The 21,515-nt window shown below is 34.4% G+C and overlaps 1 protein-coding gene and 2 long non-coding RNA genes across 3 annotated transcripts in view; 1 reads left to right on the forward strand and 2 right to left on the reverse strand.

The window, feature by feature from the left end:
* LOC147761936 (uncharacterized) overlaps window positions 1-4,724 on the forward strand; it is an 11,455-nt gene extending 6,731 nt beyond the window's left edge. Inside the window, exons 6-8 of the mRNA XM_087014339.1 lie at window positions 212-265; window positions 760-799; window positions 1,385-4,724. Coding sequence (XP_086870465.1) covers window positions 212-265; window positions 760-799; window positions 1,385-1,530 — 240 coding nt within the window. The 3' untranslated portion in view covers window positions 1,531-4,724. The remainder of the gene's footprint in view (window positions 1-211; window positions 266-759; window positions 800-1,384) is intronic.
* Window positions 4,725-9,344: 4,620 nt separating this feature from the next.
* LOC106152958 (uncharacterized) lies at window positions 9,345-15,314 on the reverse strand. The gene is made up of 4 exons (XR_015334885.1): window positions 15,039-15,314; window positions 14,517-14,648; window positions 10,754-10,874; window positions 9,345-10,085 (listed from the first exon to the last, which is right to left on the reverse strand). It is a non-coding gene; the product is annotated as an uncharacterized LOC106152958 (long non-coding RNA).
* Window positions 15,145-16,766, reverse strand: LOC147761938 (uncharacterized). Its single transcript, XR_015334884.1, has 4 exons — window positions 16,596-16,766; window positions 16,143-16,244; window positions 15,573-15,748; window positions 15,145-15,314 (listed from the first exon to the last, which is right to left on the reverse strand). It is a non-coding gene; the product is annotated as an uncharacterized LOC147761938 (long non-coding RNA).
* Between the last annotated feature and the right edge of the window lie 4,749 nt (window positions 16,767-21,515).

Here is a 21,515-nt window from a genome sequence, read left to right on the forward strand (position 1 = left end):
AAACATTTGACTTTAATATTCTAGGTAAACTTTATTTACTTATCGTTATAAATGGTATAGGCAATTTGAAAGAAAACAGTGTTATCAGTAAGAGTACAGGACTGAAAATGGTACTAAATTGTTTAAAGCTTGATCTTGGTAATAACTTGCTTTGGTGAAGACAAATCGCTACCAATCAGTGGGTTTAATTTATCGACTCTAAACATTCCAGAGTGCCATAAAGAAAGCAGCAGAGGCCGACACCAACGGCACAGAAACAACAGAGGTTTGTGTATTTTTATATTTCTCATTTAGAGCAGTTCACATGAATTTGATGTTTAAAAAAAGAATTTCAAAGTACCTTGTTAGTTTGTTATTTATCATTTGAACAATTGCTCAAATAACTGATTGGTTGACTGAGAAGTGATTTATGAAGCTGAAGTTGTGAAGGGATTTGATTTTCATAATAACAAAGATATGATATTTTTCCAGTTGGTTTAGTATCAGCAAGACTTGGAAAATTGCTCTCAGTGATTTTGATTTGAATGATGTTTGTTGTGCTGTTCAAGAATATAAAGGCTCTTGTAAATATTGTCATGATGTTAAGATCCTGGTGTAGTCTTTTATTATATTGTGGACATACCTCATTATATATATACAAATCAGACTATACATTTTTGGCAGTACATGCTGATGCATGAATTACAATGTTTATATTTATTCCTTTATTTGTAAATATGATTTGAGAGAGAGTAAATAATGGTGTTTTCATATACACAGGCTGGGAATAGCAAAGAGAAAGAGGAGTCAAGGAAAGAAGGTAAATGAACCTGAACTTTAAATTGGACTTTGTATAAGAATTTGATCTGCTGTTTTTATGCACTCAGTATTAGGTAAAAAAATTGCTATGAGTACTTTAATTAGACTTAACCATTGCTTGAGCAGAAAATTGTATGTTGTGCCACATTCTGTCTGCCCTGCGTTTTCCTGCGCGTTGTGACTCTACATGGAATAAAGCACGACGCAGACCATAGTTTTCGGCTGATTTCAGTTACTATGATAGTTCACCCAATAGCAAAAAAATAGGAGAGTTGGGGGGAGGGGACGCTAACTGCGGGTAGAGGAAACAGTAACACCTGCAAACTGATTTCTGAGGAAGGTGTCAAGAAACTCGCCTTTATCTGTCTCTATCATGAATGTGACCCAAAAACAAACAAAAAAAAAAAAAAAAAAATTAACTCAAAAACTGAGTAATAATTTTATCAACAATTTTGCATGTGAGGTCCATTGGTTATTAAGGAGAAAAAATGAAATTTTGTTGTTGTTTTTTTCCTCTGTAGAGGCCTAACACTCATTGTGCGCCTTCTAGTTCTTTTGTGAAGGTAGCCCCTGTTGTGACTTTCAGGTGAGGATGTGGCTGAGGAGGACACCAATGGTGAGGAGGCAGCTGAGGAGGAGGAGGACGAAAAAGAAGAAATAGATGAGGATGCCATGCTCCAGGAGGATGAGGAGGCCACAGGGGACCAGGACGAGGAGAAAAACGATGAATGAGGAAGATGACAAAAATAACAAATGAAACGTGGCAGAATAAGACATCCTTTTCTGTAAGGGAAAGGAGGTAAAAGAACCCTGAAGGAATGACGAAATTGTAAAAGAGAGTTGAAAACATATGGCTTTTATTTTTATTTTATTTATTTATTTATTTATTTATTAGGAATGTTAGTTTTCAGCTAATATGCATATGCAAAGAGGATGACCATTAAAACTGGTTCAGAAAAATGTATATAAGTGCATAAGGTTATTTTGTACAAAAGAAAAAAAAAGTGCAGAAGTGACATTTTCAACTACATTCTGATGGTAGTGCTGAAGACATTGAAAGCAAAATGTGACTACTGTATATGTCATTATGTATATAAAAGTACACAATACCTGCAAAGCCTCAAGGATATACAATACAGCAGTACATATTATATATGCTGGTCTGTAAAATAAAATATTCCAGGTAAATTAGGTGAGTGGCAGTCATGCTTTAGTCTTTTTGTCTGGTTTTTGGTAAGATTTATTGGTTATTTAATCTGCAGTGTGATATTTTAAAGAAGAACTTAATAGTAACACAGTTCAAAAGTTTATTTGTAAGCAAACAGGGCATTAAATTAAACGTTGTCTGTTTACAAACTTAAAGGAAGTCATTTTACATTGAAGTGTTTGGTTTAGATACAGATCAAAAAGGGCGCACGTATTTTGAATATGTAAACAAGATTTAGATAAAATGCAAGTTTGAAATGGTTGGTCATTTAGTTTGAAAATTGTAATATCCTATTCTCTGAAAAGAGAAGAGTCTGGTGTCAATGCAGCTGTTGTAATAATTAATTCATTATGAGTATAATATGATTTTGACTAGAAACCAGATAGTTCTCCATTTTCCCCTGATGAACATGGTATATTTAAAGTACAGAAAACCACAAATGGGATAGTTTATATCTTACTGGCTATAAGAATCGGAGGTAGAAATATATATATAAATGGATGTACCATTTATTGCAAGCACAGGTACCTATCGTACCACATGTATGTGAGCGTTTTCAGGATTTTGGCTGTCAGTGTGAGTACATTAAATTGGAGAAAATAGACATAGATAGACAAAGCTCTTTATTTGACTGTCTCTGTAGATATTCAGAAGTTTCAATTTAAGATTGTCCAAAGGCGAGCAGCAGTGCATATAATTCCTAAGGTTCAAAGACCTGATTGTATTGGTATGTGTAATTCATTTATCAGTTGTTTGTGATTGTACATAAATTTGTGGAGTTTTGTATTGTTAGAATGTATTATACATGTAAATCCTTATTGGTAATTACCAAACAGCAGTGTGAATATGATAATCCTATAGTGTAAACACTGCATATTGAACATGACAAACATTGATTTCATTTATATCATAAGTAAAGCCATAACATGGTCAATATTCAGGAACTTCTGGATACAGTGAATAGTTTTCTGATGGAGAAGAAGGTGAATATACATGTAATTGTAGATCTCACTGCCGCACAGAGGCGCAAATGATTTATGATAATTTTGTTGATTTTATATAAAATATTCAAACACTTATGATAAAGATGTATGTTTTGTTGACAATTTTGTGTCCATCTTACAGAATATGTCTATTAAAATGCTCTTTCAGGGTTTTTTGTTTTAAAAGCTTAGGGAATGGATTAACAAGTGTCTCAAATTTGTCAATAAATTTGGTCTTATACATAACCCTTAGACTGTGATGAAATGAGCATGGCTACCCAAGTTATTTATTTTTATTTTATTTATTTTTTGCTTTGTATATTGATTTATCAATTTTCCATTGAAACGCTTTTCATACTGGATTCTTGTGTGTGTATGTAGACATGTACACTATTGGTCAAAAATTGTGTCCTAACTCGAGTTCCATGACATGGCATGTGTTTTTGTTTACATATGATCATCTCACAGCTGTAAACCATTTTAAATATTTCTTAAAGTCCATTTACCATACCTAATTTGACGTGCGGTACAGAAAGTACAAAATGTCGATCTATATTATATACCATTTATTCAAGTTTAGAGCATACGCTCCTCAAATCTGACGTTCCACTGTCATTTCCATTAAGCAAAAAAAGACCAGCAAAATTAAAAATATGCCACCAGATACACACACGATTAGCTTGAGCATACAATCCTCTGGCTCAGTTCATTTATGAGAACAGTAAATACATCATTACCAAAATCACGAAGCATGCAATTGGTATAAAGATTGCTGTTGCGCTTTCTTCCAGTCCAAAAGGAGTTTCTTACTTTTCCCTCAGTCGGCGTCAGAATGAGGCAAAAATGACGCGAACGATCCTGTGTTTGTGTGAGCGCACGATTGCGTGGAACATCTACGGGGGAGACGAGAGAGAGAGAGGTAACAAGAGACCAGCTCAATGCTGAGAGTCCATGTAGTACTACTGTGAGTACAGCCCCCTTTACACTGGACGGCGTCCTTTCTGCTTCCGTTAGAACGGCCCCGTTTGAGAGCAAATAAAACCATTACTTCTGTGCCGACAACTGATCGATCACTGAGGATTCAATCTGTAGCCAAAGCGATGCTTATGCCTCTTCTCTACGACCATATCGATGCCAGTTACATAGTCCACAAAGGACGCAGAAAGGACGCCGTCTAGTGTGAAAGGGGCTTAAAAAACGGAATACATTTCAAAAATTTTTAGAGGGCGAGGGGGCATGTCTCCAGTTTAACTTCCAGGCACCAGGACACCGCAGTATATATATCTACCTCACCATGACATGTTGCGGGCCATGTTGACTGTTGACTTCCCGAAAAACGCGGGATATCCAACATGACAGACAGCAATCAACATCGACAATTTTGATCGTAGTAGTAGTACAATTTTATTATTACTGTATCAAAGGGATTGAACTCTCAAGATGAAAGTAAGCCGAGTTAACTGATAACCCTTTTGATTCTTTCACACAGAGTATGCTTAAAATAGATCAAAATAAGTGAATCAAGTGACATGCCTTGGCTATCTTCATCCCAAATGTGTCCATAAAATGTAAAATGTAGCACAGCTGATCTTACTTAAGCCCCGATTATATAGTGAACCTTTCGATGCATGTAAATTACTTGGAGTTACTGTTGCACACATATTGATCCCATTTACATAAATAGAATAAAATGTGAATAGTGTACAGTATAAAGTAAAATTTCGTTTTTAACTGAAGATGTGAGGTTGTTTGTTATGCTTTTCTGTGCACGTGAAGTGAAAGACTTCACTCGGATTTGGAATCACGTCGGAGCCCTTCGTTGACGAAATGGCGTCTCAGTATACGCATCTTATAAGTTATAATATAACTAAATTTAGTGATAGCCACGCTATGATCAAGGCACAAACAGTAGGAATTTTACTTTTTAAATTTTAAATTAAAATTTTACCGCCCAGTTTCACTCACACACATACATAGAACTACTTGGCATTAGTATATACTCAGAGAACTTGGGTGGGCATCGACCCTAAGAACCCAAGTCACTCACGCGCCATTGGTCAATTAAGTTATAAAGTTCATTGATATATCCCACTGTTTTCAGACTAACTTACTTCCAGCTTGTTCCTACTTGTACAATATACATATTTTATTTCAGTTATATTTTTGTAGTTTTCTGTGAGGTGAAAATACCCAAGCTATCAGAAGCGATAGAAGTGACCACTATAAGATCACATACCTAAGTAAGCATCAATATATATATATACCCCATTCAACTTTTGGATGTCTTAATTCAATGGGCTTCTCTATGTAAAACATCCTCCGTAAGTATGGCGCGGTCGCAAAGGGGCAAAATGACTCGATATAATTTTGTGGGAAAAATGACTCGTTTCAGGAAATAAACAGTTCAACTTATGCTTTACTACTAAACAATGTGTTATTATTATGTTTAAGTGCCGTAGCACAAGATAATCCTTAAATAATCACAAGTTACCCTACACCGGTCTGATACGAACTGTCCAAGATACATATTCATTTCTAAAAAGATGGTATCCTACCTTTAGCTTTCTATAATGCTGTCAGTTCAGCTAAGGGTGGGAGGGGGGGGGGGGGATAAAGTCAGCAGCTGTTAACACTAAAAATGTATTCACACTATCGTGTATATCCTGAAAGTAATAATTATAATAATAAAAACTATATTTAAAGAACGTGAAACATGTTGCACATGGCCCTCAATACAAGCAGTGAACGAAGTTTTTAAACAAACAAATGACAGACGAAAACATTGCTTCCATACTATGTAACTACAGAAGGCAAAAAAATTAAATCAAGTACATAAAGCTAGCAAACAGATCAATAAATAAAGTAGATAAAAAATAAAGTTGTATGGAAAGCTGTATAGACTTTACCATCTAACCCAATGCAGTACTCAACATGACAGTAGTAATATAAATTTTTCCACAAAAAATTTCCACAAATCTCAACGCGTCTTACAGTAAGTAAATTAAATTAATATGAACACTACCAAAAATTATATTGAAAATACAAAGAAAGAAATAATCTCATACAGCAACAACACTGGGTTAAAAAATATCAGACAGTAAAAAATATAAAAGATATGCGTCTTTAAAAAATTGTTTAAAAAAATACGTCTTGTTGTACTTTCATCATCATATCAGAGATACCCATACTAATATTAAAACTTTGAAAAGCCATGCCTACGTTGGTGTAATCAGTGAATACTTTTTATCGACCTGAAGCATTTTATAAATTCGATCACATGCCACGGTGGTATTTTTCTCGCCAAATATGGGGAATCCATGCGATTTGTAATACGACAACAATCGGTTCACATCCTGGTAGTGTCTTTCTTGAGCCTTCATACAGCCCGGGTGCCAGGTCCAGTCGGTGAACTCAAAATTAAACAGGTCTCTTTGAATGACGCTCCTACTGAAAAATCTACAGTGATTCGGGCACATTTCGAAGCCACCGGAATAGCAAATCCCCATCAGAAGAGCTTGAGGGTAGTAAGTTTCCCTGTCGTACGGTGTTTTCAACAGTTCCTGTTTGGGTACTGTCTGATATTTCCAATGCATTGAAGTTCTAGCGATGGGGGATAGTTCCTCCGTGGTAAAATTTTCTTTGTAAGTTTTGAGAGGTGCTCTCCCGGGGAGTTCGGTTTTGAAGTCTCCGTTTGGGCGCATTTGGATGCGAAAGATGTATTCCTTGCGATGGAGAGTGTATATACACTGACACATTATGCTGAATTGAGAAAAGAGATTGTCGACTGATATTTCTTTAATGATTGCATCGAAAGATTTCTTATGTAACCGCTCCAAGTAATGGCGACATTCAACAACATGTTTTACTTTTATGATGACAGGAAAGTATGACATGCATTTCATGACTTCTCCAGTCCCGAATAAATTGTAATGCTTCATTGTTGTCATTCCCCATTCTTTCGTCAGAAACTGGCCAATGACGCCGACCACGATAGGTTTGCCGTCTCTGAAAAGGTCTTCCGGCGTAACAACCGTAACGAACAGAGTGTCTGTATCCACGTAGCCAACGTACTCGGCCTTGGTGTAATTTTCGGGATAAAACATCGACCGCTGCATACGGCTTGGCCCTCGATGGTTGTATATTTCTGGGTAGGGGTCTTCAAAGAAAACCTTCGGAAAAGGCGGGCTGTCTCTTATCGTTGCTTCCAACGCATGGTCCTCTTTCGATTCATTGTCTAAGATAACCATCACACGAATGTGACGCGGCCAGAAAAGCATCAAGCTGGGTTTGAAGATCTTCTCGTAAAGATGATGATGTTTGTGGTACATGCGAAGGAACAGTTCAAGCGTCGGAACAGAGTTCCAGACACCTGGGATATTGGAGTTAGACCCGCTAGCACTAGTACCTGCCGGCGCCCCTTCATCCACGACGTGGCTTGGTCCTCCGGAGAGACTTTGGAGCGGGGACGTTGTTTTCTTATGCATTGTTATTAACAATACCATAATGCCCCCTATCGCCACACCGATACATATATACCTTATTAGTAGCGTACTTCTCATGACTGTACATGTGGTTTCATTTCAAAACAGCAGAGCGTTTTTTGTAGCAATACCTGAGTACACCAGTCGAAAAGTCACTGCAAATTATAAACAGATCGCTAGATGTCCACCTTTCCAAAGAGAATGTTGACACGGCTTACACACGTTCGGGGGTCACCTTGACTGGTCGGTGAACGGGTGTCGTAAAATCGTCCTATTATTAATAAACCGGGTGCATCAACCTGAAAAAACTATAATAAAATAACTGTCATTCTATTATGCCAAAGCACATTTTAAAAACACCAAATTCGATAGCAGCATTCAAAACGTAATAATAAAATAAACATTTGGTTATCTTACGACACTCGTTTACCGACAAGTCAAGGTGAGTGTCAAGGTGACGATCGAGCGAACCGGTCACGTGAAGAAACCGTCGTCGTGAATAAACCGTTCTGACGGATTTTTCATGCGGGGGTAGCAGTCCGTGAATAAACCGTCGTCGTGAATAAACCGCCGTGCCGCGCTGGTCATGCTGCTTACCTGGCCATTGTTCTCCAGTTTTATTACGCAATTTGGAGGCACTGTACAGTACCGATCCCCATATATATATATCACACCTTACCTGGTTATTGTTCTCAAGATACGCCGGTTAGACACTACAGGTACTACAGCTGTTGTAAGAACCTAGATGAGATCGTTCAAATTTTGTCCTTTGTATTATGGGTCAAGTTTATCTGTTAGTGTTAGGCAGGCCTATAAATAATTTTGTTTAGCTACTATTTATGCATTTTTCTTTACTTTATGTAAATAATATTTTGGCCTGTCTTGCCGAAGTAGTTTATTGCGGTAACCTTAGACAGCAACCAGATCCTTAAACAATTAAGACGAGAGAACTTTTAACCAACATACCTGGGTAGCCTTGTGAGTACACAGATTGTTGATATTTAAGAAATCCCTTAAATAATTTTCAGTTGACTTCCATGCCAACTTCAGGAATATATTTGAAAAACAGAGATTTAAAGTTAAGAAGTATTTATTGATACAGACAAAAGTCGCAATTAAATGTAATTTAATGTTTTTTCCATTCAATTCTAGTGCCAAATTGAGACTTGGATGAATTTTTGAGATCATGTATGGTATATGTCCACCAATATAAAACTATAAAACTATAAATCAAACTCAATTAATTGTTATATTTCTCATTGCTTTATGACAACATGAATGATAAATGTTCACATATATTTTCAAAATAATAATAATAATAACTTCTAAACAGATATCAAAGCAAGGGCAAAAGTCAAACCAAAGATAGACCAAACATCTTTTTTGACACATATAACAACATGACAAAATGTGGCCCAAATCAGCGAAAACAAAAATTCTTTTCAGCCATCATTCAAATGCTTTCATAATTTTCTTAATTTTGCGCACAATTTTGTACAGTTTTCAACCTTTTTGAAACAATATGTTAAGGGTAAATTTACATTTCAGAAAATGTTTTAGACTTTTGTTCCCAGCAGACGTTGTTAAAACATCCTTAAATGTAATTGTAATATTTCTTATTTTTTTATATTTTATCAAGTTTATGATGGCACTATTTCCATGTACCCTAGGTTCTAGATTTAGCTATTGCCAACTCGATCTTGATTTCATATATAGCACACATCAACAAAACACCGTAAAGCTAACACATGAAAAGGTATAGTAAACAAGCTAGCTTTATAGTGTCCTGACCCTATGGGCATTCCTATGTGGTTTTCTAGAAATTTTAAAATGTGCTTATGTTTAAGATTAGCAAAATTAAAAAAGAACACAGTATATGATACAAAATATAAAATGTTTATTTGTCGATGTGAAAATATAGAACAAATACAACAAGTAATCATCATAATACACACAAACACACACTAAAATTTTAACAGAATTTTAGAATCAAATTCAAAAGAAACTTATTGGGTTGGGTTTCCAACTCCACCTGTATTTTATACCTAACACTCCATATGGAATTCCATTGATTGTGTAACTGTCTTTACTATGAAATTAAAAACTTCAAAGACTTGAATACTTAAAAAAAAGAAAAGAAAACAGTAGTGGATCTCACTATGTACAGTGGCACATATACAAGTTCTGTCAGTTGTTGCTGCAATTCTAGGTGGCTTACATTTCAAAACTGTCAATTACCAACAAAAATAATTGTTAGCAAAATAAATGGCTGTCAGATGTGTTCAATTCAATTCAATGTTAATAAATATTCAACAGTAATTCTTATTATAATGACTAATTTTTCCCAATGCACATAGGGCACACGAAAACAAGTTTTTGTAAATTTTTTTTAGTGGCCTTTACGTTAGCACACACTGTATGACACCAAGATGTACAGACATTACATTGTATCCATTTGTGATAGTTATCATTTTTACAAAATGGAATGTCACATATCCTTTCCTCACTTTTCCTTGCATCTCGTAATAGTCGCTTCTTAGCGTAGGTCCTAAAGGGCTGGCAGAGGGATTGGTTGATTGAATTTAAATCAGCACCCTTAATAACTGTTTCTGCATTCTGGAATTACATAAAAACAAAAATGTTACAAGCAAGTTTGGTTTTAAAAGATGCCCAGACAATCGTGATAAGATTGTAGCCCTAGCTCATTCTACTTTTCATCAAATTATGAATTGCTCTTTGAACAAGTGAAATCTTGATCAGAAATGTTCATTAGCAGCTTGGTTGTTGGATATAAATGAAATTCTCAAACACAAGCCTCAATTTTTTTCATACCGTTAGCTTACGGCCAACCTGGTCGGAGGCCTGAAGGTGAGAAGTTGTTCACACTCACTGACCGCTAGGTGGTCAGTGAGTGTGAACAACTTCTCACGCCAGTCTGATGAAGGCCTTCGACCAGGTTGGCCGTAAGCTAACGGTATGAAAAAAATTGAGGCTTGTGTTTGAGAATTTCATGTACAAGTGAATTCTTCTTTGATAGCTGAAGATTTAGGGCAAGTTAGAACTGGTAGGTTTGGTTAAGTTGCAATCAACCCAGAGAAAATTTTCTTTCATGCCCTTATTGCCACTATATTTTGCAATACAATTAATCGATAAAAGAATTTTTAACATTTCCTCATATATAAAAAAAAGATGGAAGTCTCACTCAAAATAAATCTATTTACTCTTAGTCACCATTATACTATATAGATACTGGATGGATGATTATATTAAGGAGCATAACTTACCATCAGAACAAACACTCCACAATCACTGCATCCTACTTGCTCGTTAGACTTCATACCAGCTGAAACCCAGTCTTCTGTGATATCTCTTGGCACCTTTTTTTGCCTGATTTCCCAAAACCTCCTGAAAAAGTAAAAGATGATAAGCAAAAGGATATTGTAGCAGATATAATTAGTCTAAATTATCAACAAGGCAGCAAAGCTGTCAAATGTACAGACAAAAAACAGAAAATAATGTACAATATAGGTCATTTTGCCAATTTTGATGCAATAATAATGCTTATAATAGCACTGTTAGTCAACACTGAATTTTAATCATGCACAACAGGTAACATGGTCAATAACAGGAGCTGACCCAGAGATATTTTCTGACAGTATTTCAAAGTATCTTTGTTGATCCATCCTCTATTTTGATGATCTTCCAACAGAAAAAAATAATAAATATCAGTCAATATAAACTTAAAAATCCTAACGTCTTCTGGAAGCTGACCCAGAAGATGGTCTCAATCCATCCCTTCAATAAGATTACAGTATCAGGACCATGAGAGACCAAAGTCACATGATGAAAGTCTCAATATTTGAAAAATGATGACAGTGCATAAAATATTACATAATGTTTGAAAACATAAATAACATACAACTGCTTATGTGGAAATACAGAAAATGTGCAGAGCTTCAGGCGGTTAAATATCACAAATGCAAGTGTTTGAGAAAAAAGTTATTAAGGAAAATAAACAAAACTAGAAAAGCACTCCGAGAGTGCAGACCTCTGCCCAGGCAGCAATTGTTGATTATATATATATATATATATATATATATATATATATATTACCTGCATAATTTACCTCCATAATTATCACTGCTTCCTTATTATTAATCTAGCAGAGAGCTTAACCTTTGGGAGTTTACAGGGAGATATCAACAAGTGTGCTTTATGTAATCTCATTTAATGGCCTATTAATAATCAATTAGGCAAATTACTTTATATCTCAGAGCTTAGCTAAGTGATACCCAAGGGAAATTTACAGACTGACCCTCTCAAAGACCCTTCAGGCCCATAAGTCACATCTTAAGAAAAGCACAAAACAATAATGCACAAAATAGGAGACTACCAATTCTGATGAAATGATACATTATGTTTAACTGCAAAGTCAACATCTTATTTTAATTATGCACAGCAGGTAACACCGACCAAAGTAAAAGCATAAGGCTTCAGGCCCATCAGAGTTCAAGTTTATACTTAGAAAGTGCCAGAATAAAAAAATGAAAATTTCACACAAAATTGCATAAATTCAATAATAAACGATAACCCAATTGACCTAGCTTTCTAATTTTAACTGCATGCCAATCCTAAAAATCATTCTCATAAGTTAAAAATAATAATAAGTAACACAGTTTGCTTTTCATAATGTTTGCAGTAACAGTGCAAAAAGATTATTGTAAATTTTGATGTAACATTGCATAATAAATTATAGAATAATTATCACCAATTTTTGATTATTGATTACAAATAGCATGGACATGTAGAAAATTTCATTACCATTAGGCTTCATGTCCATGGGAGCTCCGAGTCCCACAATGAATATGCCAAAAAGTTAATGAATATTTCACTCAAATGTATAACTTCCAGAAAAAGAAGCCAATTAGACTGCTTTTCCAACTCAGGCTGCATTTTAGTACAGTATTTCTTTTTTTAAGGTTTGACAGTCATAAGTAACACGGTTTTCCCTTCATGGTCATCATGGCAGCAGCACCAAAAATTGTGTTTTCTTCTATTTTGAAGCAACATTACATAATGCTTAACAGCATATATGACCATCAATTTTTATTTAATAGAATATTAGTAACATGGACTTTCAGAAAACATGACAAGCAAAGGTCTTCAGAATCATGGAACTTCAAAGTCACACCTTGAAAATGCCAATAAGTGAAAAATTAAATTTTCACAAAAAACTGTTTAACTGCCAGAAAAAATTACCAAACAGACTGCATTGCCTACTGAAGCTGTATTTTAGACCCACATTTCTTTCCTGTAAGTTTGATAACAGTAAGTGACATGATTTTCTTTAAATGGTCATCGTGGGAGCAGTGCCCAAAATATGGGTTTCTTCGAATCTTGATGCAATATTACATAATGTTTAACAGCATAATGACCATCAATTTTTAATCATAAAATATTAGTATCATGGATATTCAGAAAATGTGACTAGCAAAGATCTGCAGGCTCATGGAACTTCAAAGTCACATCTTAAAAATGCCAAACTGAAAAAAAGACAGCACTGTTCTGAAATGGGTTTATTTCCATTTTAACACTTTTTAAACAAAACAAAATAAACAGTATACTTCCATTTTCATATGACCAACTAAGAAAATTGATGAGATGGGAAAAATATCAATAGAACAGTGTTAAATGTCCAATTTCCTCCATTCTGAGATTCTGAACATAGTTGATGATTGAATCTAACAAACTGCAATATGATATGATATGAGTTTATTTCCATTTTTGACACTTTATTACACAATACACGATATCAAGTTTACCATCATTTTTACATAATCAACTAACAATGTTGTAAAGATGCAGGAAATATCAAACAAACACTTTTACGTATCTTATTAGTTAAATAATGAGACTGTTAACATGCTTAAGAATGGAATCTGAAGAAATATGAAAAAAACAGCATAACTTCTAAAATAATGGCCAGATAATGCTGATTTTCCGACTCAACCTGCATTTTAGTAAGATTGACCACTCCTGTAAGTATAATGACAATTGGCCAATCTGTTTTTCTTATATAGTGTTATCAGTGTTGCATATATGTTGAAAAAAGTGAAAAAATAGCATAACTCCCATAAAAATGGCTTGATCATGCTGATTTTCGAACTTGATCTGCGGATTATGAATCTTCATCAGTTTTATAAGTTTGAAGCCAAAAAGTAAAGCGGTTTTCCACTTATCGTGTTATCAGTGCTGCATATATGCTGAAAAAAAGTTTAAAAAAACAGCATAACTTCCCTACAAGTCCCCCGATCATGCTGATTTTCGAACTTGACCTGCGTATTATGAATATTCATCAGTTCTGTAAGTTTCAAGTCAAAAGGTAAAATGGTTTTCCTCTTATCGTGTTATCAGTGCTGCATACATGCTGAAAAAGTGAAAAAACAGCATAAATTCCCTAAAAGTAACCCGATCATGCTGATTTTCGAACTTGACTTGCGTATTATGAATATTCATCAGTTCTGTAAGTTTCAAGTCAAAAGGTAAAATGGTTTTCCACTTATCGTGTTATCGGTGCTGCATATATGCTGAAAAAAGTGAAAAAACAGCATAAATTTCCTAAAAGTGACCCGATCATGCTGATTTTCGAACTTGACCTGCGTATTATGAATATTCATCAGTTCTGCAAGTTTCAAGTCAAAAGGTAAAATGGTTTTCCACTTATCGTGTTATCGGTAAAAGTGCACGGCGACGGCGACGACAGACGCAGATGATGGCTATATGTACAGACACATCTGTGTCTGTACATAAAAATAATCAAAATATGACTACTGTGTCATTTAAGATTATGTAAACATGTGACAAAGAAAGGGACAAAGATGCTGCAATTAGAAGGTCAGAGTGCTCAAATTTTATCATTGTAACCAGCTACAGGATGTTCTTAACTACAGTTGTATAATTAATACGATTATCAAACATAAGTCATTACCACAAAGGTATCATGACAGCAGCAAAGACTCTTAACACAACTTTTTAAATAATACTCACATCCTGGTAGAGCCAATGATCAAAATGATTTTTCTCCCAAAGAGTTGCCAAAAAGCAAGGGAACACATAGGTCGGGGTTTTGTCTGCCCATGATGCCTGCTGTGCAATCAGTCCAAGATAGCCATGGACCACCTAAAAATAATTGTGAATTGTGGTACATTACTCAAAAGTGAAAATCTATCAAGGAGCTACTTTTCATACAACTACAGCAAACTAATTACAACCAGAAAGTGAAATATTTACGCGGGAAAACGCCATTCCATGTTAAAGTTCAAACCCCAAATATAATGGCAATTTAATTTTCACTATAATTTCTATTTATAAAATGTGGGTGCAAGTAAGATTGAAATATGCATAAAATTTCCTTGTCACTTAAGTGCTGTAGTTATCAATTTCTATTGGTGGTTAAAAAATCATAAACCATTATATAAGCACAAAAAATTTGATGTCTTATTCTCATGCATTTCGGACAAATATTAACCATTTGATTGCACCCACTTTGCTGAATATGAAATAACTTACGTTGTCATTCAACCATTCTTTCCCATCCAATGTTCTTAAGTCACCCATCTCTAAAGTGTTGTCACCAATAACTAACTTTGCGTCTGGTTTTGGTGCGGAATAATCTTCTAATTCTGGTCCATCTACGAAGTGTTCGGGGAGTGGTTCATCTCCAAGAAGCAGAGGGGGTTCTTCAACAGGTTCGGTGGAGTGGTCAGGTTCACTAGGTGTCACAATGTCAACTGCAACATCAAGTTTCGGTTTCTTGTGTAGATGTGACTCCAAATGAGGCTTCAGCTGTGAAAAAAATAAAAAATTAATTCCCACTATGTCATTGCACTTCTTCATTTCATTTTCATGCTGAATAAAAGGACAATAATATGATGCTGAACATGATGATTAGACCTCTGTTTTGTTTTAACAAACAATAATAATAATAATAATAATAATAATCCAAATTTAATGAAGGAAAGACGTTTTGTTCAACTATCCAAATAATAAAAAACCCAGGCCAATAGTTACTACATCACACTTTTCCAGAAGTTTTTAACTTACTTGTAAGGTCCTATCCAGAAGTGTTCTAGTTTTCCTCCCTTTCTCCCGACGTTTTTCATCTGTCTCTTCAAAACAGTATCACCAACCTCCAACTGAAATGTCTTTACCCCCTTGGCTTTTCTTTTAGCGTATGTTTCCCTCTGTCTGGTCTTTGCCTTCTCAACATTTTCATCCACCTAATAAAACATGAAAACATTAGGATCAATTGCACAGAAATGTCACCACATTTCAAAATGTCAGAAATAGTTGAAAACTTGATCAATCCTTTGACCCTATTTTTAATGTTAACATATGTTCAGCATAGTCCAATTTTTCAGCTTGTTCTGGTACTTTTTTTTTAATTGCCCATTTAACTTCAGTGGCAAACAATAGCTGACAATTAGGGATACCAATTAAAGCTACAGACTACTCTTCATACCATTGTTGTAACTGAACTTAATAAAAACCACTATTGTCAAAGTCTCTAGAATAGGTGAATAGTATTCGTCCCCAAGTAAGAAATATACTGTTTTAACAACCAAATAATGATGGATTTACTGACATTATCTATACATGGGCTGTTATACTTACAGCTTTCTTGGTGACCTCCATTAGAGCAGCCCTTTGTTGGACCATTTCGTCAATTTGTTCTTCAATGACAACCTGCTCCTCAACTCTGTCTGTCGCATCCATCTAGTAAATCAAATATGCATGTTAAAAATACATCTCATACCTAATTTAGCATGTTAAATGTTTTAAGTGATATAATAGTAAATATTGGATCTCTTATTGTTGGAGTAACTTAAACTAATCATGCTGAACTAAATAAGCTATTTTTGGAAGTATTTCAGAAATATAATTATTACTGACAGAGAATACTACAATAACAAAAGTAATAAATGGCACTCTTATTATTTAACAAATTGGCTTTTGGTTCTTAATGGAAATGTTTTTTCATGAAACTGATTTAGAATATATACTTATTTCAAAACTAATTTCAAGTGTTTCATGTTATGATACTAAGGCTGGGTTTTCCTCACTTACCAATCTTAACCTCTCTCGGGGACCTTGGATGTCGCCCAAACATTAAAAAAAAAAGGAGTAAATTTAGTCGTGGCTTGCTTCTGTGTCCTTATGCTATAGGCCACATCTTCTAAAAACTGGTCCCAGTTATTCTGGTGGTCGTTTACCAGTTTGCTAAGACGTGCTTTGAGAGTTTGATTGGTTCTCTCATCCAATCCATTTGTTTGCGGATGGTAAGCACTGGTCACAGAACGACTTATGTTTAATGCCTTGCACATCTCCATGTTGATGGCTGCAACAAACTCTCGCCCCTGATCTGAGAGTAAGCGTTTTGGGGCACCCCACCTTAAATATAAAAAGTCAAACCATGATAAAAAAATCTGCAGTATATATTTCCCTCAACCATACTAATAACTACAGGAAGTTCACTGCCAATAAACAAAAAGCAACCCCTTAGCGGTGCAACAAATGCAAAATCTAGTAGTCTTAGTGTTCGAGTTCAACAGGTTGATTTGCAAATTGAAAAATACTCAGCATTGAAAGTGTAAAGTAGTGAAGTTTCAGAAAAAATCCATTTGTTGAGTAAAATTATGACCAGTCAATAAAGGACAAGACATCATTCTCATAAAAGTATCCATAAGCATGGTACAATAATTATTTGTATCCTAGCGTTTGAAACAACTGGATGAAGTATGTTTACATACATTCACAGCCATAGTGTCTAGCAAGACTCTATAAAGCACATGCACTGACCTGCACACAAAAGTCCTTATGTGAAGGGCCACTCCAGCAGCACTTTTGTCGGACAAAGGGTAAAAATCAACAAATTTTGTAAAATGTCAGAATATACTTGTGTCCATTCTGGGTGGTTGGTAGAGGACCTGGAAATGAGCATATTGAAAACTGTCATGCAAATAATACTATTATTGAAAGGAAATAATGTTGTTGTAGACATTCCAACTCGATTCAATTTATAATTGACTAAAGGAGCAGCATTTGGGGAATGACATTTTTATGCTTTAAATTTCTTTTAACTGTACATTTTCAGAACCACTTATCAGATAATTTGAACAGAGCTTAGACTATATACCTATCAAATCCATTCCAACCAATTCCATCGCTTCTGTCACTGTGATGGGCTTTAACTCTGGGCTCTGCGTCTTGATGTGAGACTGTTTTTGGCATTTGTCACAAGCCTGTATCTGTAATTATATATACATGATTGTATAACATTTGAGCAATTCATGCATTTACAATCATTTTTGGTATATTAATTATGTTATACAAAAAAGAAGCAGAATAAAAAAAAATGAAAAGTGCAGTGTTCATTTGTTTACAAAATTGTTTTTGGTTACAAACAAATTAATACAATTGCAAAATATACAGCAGTAAAAGATTGGCTTTAATTTAAGCAAAGGATCACAATTTAAACAACCCATAAACACTCGCACAGTAAACTCACATATTCCATGACATCTTCCTTCATTCGGCTCCACATAAAATGTGCCCGAATCTTTGTCAAGGTGGCATTGATACCGCTGTGACCCCCAGTTGCAGATGAATGGTATTCATGTAAGATGTCTTTGACTTCTTCTAGATCCAAAATTACCCTTTGCTGATTTCCATCTTTACCAACATAGTAAAGATTTTCTCCTAAAAAATAAACAATTTCAATTTTTTAATATACATTAAGTTGTGACATTAAGTTCAAACTGTCTGAAAAATAATTAAGATATAGGTTGCAAATTGTCTGAGTTTTGTAAAAATCAAAACACCCAGTCAAGAAATCTTGCAATTTTATTGTCACCATGTCCAGCAAGACAAAAAATATATATGAGATTTTCCTGGCAAATGGTATTTTTAATACCTTATATTTAATTGGGGATATAATGAACAAAGCTACAAAAATTACAAATAGGGTCAAAATCAATGTCAAAATTCCATATGTCAAAAAGTTGGATGTGGCTTAACATGAAAATCTCCCCCATTCAAAATTTCATATAAAAAGCCTGACTCCACCCCCACGAAATTTTGAGTCCCCCTCACAAAACTTTATAAATCTTATTTTATTTGAGTATATTACTTTTATTTAATAGTATGCATAATTGAGGATACATTGGCACATTTTGAAATTTTATTTTAGAAAATAATAAAATTAAAAATGTTTATTTTTTCACCTAATGACTCCTATGAAAAGGCTAAGGGAGTTCAAATCCTTCAGGTAATAAGATGAATACTTGTTTCAAAAATTATCAATTTTCACCAAAAATTTCACCACCAAACTTTTAACTAACAAAATATCTGTCATATGCAAATCATGTGGAAAACAATGGTATGGTGTCTGAATATAAAATAGGGCTTTTTCTTAATGGGAGTTCAAATGAATGGGATATATATATATATATATATTTCATTTTTACAACCAATATTTTACCACCAAGCTTTCAATACACATAATAATTTTACCTTTTTTAAAGAGAGGAAAATCAGTTGTAGACAGCATTATTACTCCACATGAGAATTTGTCCAAAGTTACAGACTTAAGGGTACATACAATGAGTGACTATATAGAGAATCACAATCTACAGGACCTTTTAAGTGAAAGATGTAAACATCCCAATCACTCAATATTGGAAAATACACTGAAACGCCTTTATGGATAACTTAGGTTGCACAATATAAACCAAAACAAACAAATAATTAGTAACAGTAGTGGCTGTAGAATATACAAGTTTAAAGAAGGTAAAAGTGACATCTTTACGTCAGATATATCAAGGCTAGCAATCAAACAGATTATACATAGTATGGAACTAATGAGGGAAAGTCAAAATGAAGTTGACTATATGTATGAACTTGTAGTTAAAGAATTATTTAATGAAATGAATGCCACTGTTCCCTTTGTTGATATGAAAATGGTGGGAAATAAAAAAAAAAGTTGAGAATATCCAAACCATATTGGTGTGACGAATTAACTGATCTATGGAAACTTATGCATGATGGCTATACTCTGTTATAATTTACTAAGAGATTAAAACAGAAAAATACAGGGACTAACTTTAAATGTAACAAGGCAGCAAAGCTGTCAAATGTACAGACAAAAAACAGGAAAAAAAGATGCAAAATAGGTCAATTTGTCAATTTTGATGCAATAATAAATAATGCTTATAATAGCACTGTCAGTCAAGTGATTTTTAATCATGCACAACAGGTTACATGGTCAATAACAGGAGCAGATCCAGAGATATTTTCTGACAGTATTCCAAAGTATCTATGTTGATCCATCCTCCATTCTGATGGTCTTCCAACAGAAAAAAATAGATACCAGTCAATATAAACTTAATAACCTGACTGTCTTCCGGAAGACCCAGAAGATGGTCTCAATCCACCCCTTCAATAAGATTACAGTTTCAGGACCATGAGAGACCAAAGTCACATGATGAAAGTCTCAATATTTGATAAATGATGACAATGCATAAAATAATATAACATAATGTTTAAAGACATAAAAAACAATACAACTGCTTATGTGGAAATACAGAAAATGAGCAGAGCCTCAGGTGGATGGAAGTTATAAGTCACAAATGCCGGCCCAGTGTTTGAGAAAAAATTAACAAGGCAGCAATTGTTGATTATTATTGATTATTGTCCTCTTTGTTCCACTTCTGACAGTTCCTGAAAATTTCAGCAAAATCGGTCCATAACTTTTTGAGTTATGTTGATGACAGACAAACAGGGGTGAAAATATAACCTCCTTGGCAGAGGTAAATATAATAATAATAATTTATTGAGCACAAAGAAATGGTTTACATTTACAGGCTCTCTAACTAATACAAGTATTAAAAAAGAATAATAAACTATGCTCATCCACGCAGGGATACACGCTTTTTAATTGCACTGTTAACAAATTTACATATGGCAATCACACTCGCACACGCGCAGAGAGTGGATTGAGTAAAACAGTTTACTTTTCATAATGTTTGCAGTAGCAGTGCAAAAAGATTATTGTCAATTTTGATGTAACATTACATAATAAATTATAGAATAATTATCACCAATTTTTGATTATTGATTATAAATAGCATGGACATGTAGAAAATTTGATTACCATACGGCTTCATGTCCATGGGAGCTCTGAGTTCCACAATGAATATGCCAAAAATATAATGAATATTTCACTAAAATGCATAACTTCCAGAAAAAGAAGCCAATTAGACTGCTTTTCCAACTCAGGCTGCATTTTAGTCATGCGTTTCTTTTTTGAAAGTTTGACAATCATAAGTAACACGGTTTTCCCATAATGGTCATCATGGCAGCACCACCAAAAATTGTGTTTTCTTCTATTTTGATGCAATGTTACATAATGTTTAACAGCATAATAACCATCAAATGTTATCGATAAAATATTAGTAACATGGACATTCAGAAAACGTGACAAGCAAAGGTCTTCAGAATCATGGAACTTCAAAGTCACACCTTGAAAATGCCAACATGTGAAAAATTAAATTTTCACAAAAAAACTGTTTAACTGCCAGAAAAAATTACCAATCAGACTGCATTGCCTACTGAAGCTATATTTTAGTCCCATGTTTCTTTCCTGTAAGTTTGAGAACAGTAAGTGACATGATTTACCTTAAATGGTCATCATGGGAGCAGTGCCCAAAATGGGGGTTTCTTCAAATTTTGATGCAATATTACATAATGTTTAACAGCATAATGACCATTAATTTTTAATAATAAAATATTAGTATCACGGATATTCAGAAAATGTGACTAGCAAAGGTCTTCAGGCCCATGGAACTTCAAAGTCACATCTTGAAAATGCCAAAATGTAAACAAGACAGCACTGTTCTGAAATGGGTTTATTTCCATTTTTAACACTTTTTTAACATAAAACAAAATAAACATTTTACTGCCAATTTTATATGACCACCTAAGAAAATT

Source organism: Lingula anatina, chromosome 5 (genome assembly GCF_051362555.1).
Source record: "Lingula anatina isolate TDL-2025a chromosome 5, LinAna3.0, whole genome shotgun sequence".
NCBI classification, from domain to species: Eukaryota; Metazoa; Brachiopoda; class Lingulata; order Lingulida; family Lingulidae; genus Lingula; species Lingula anatina.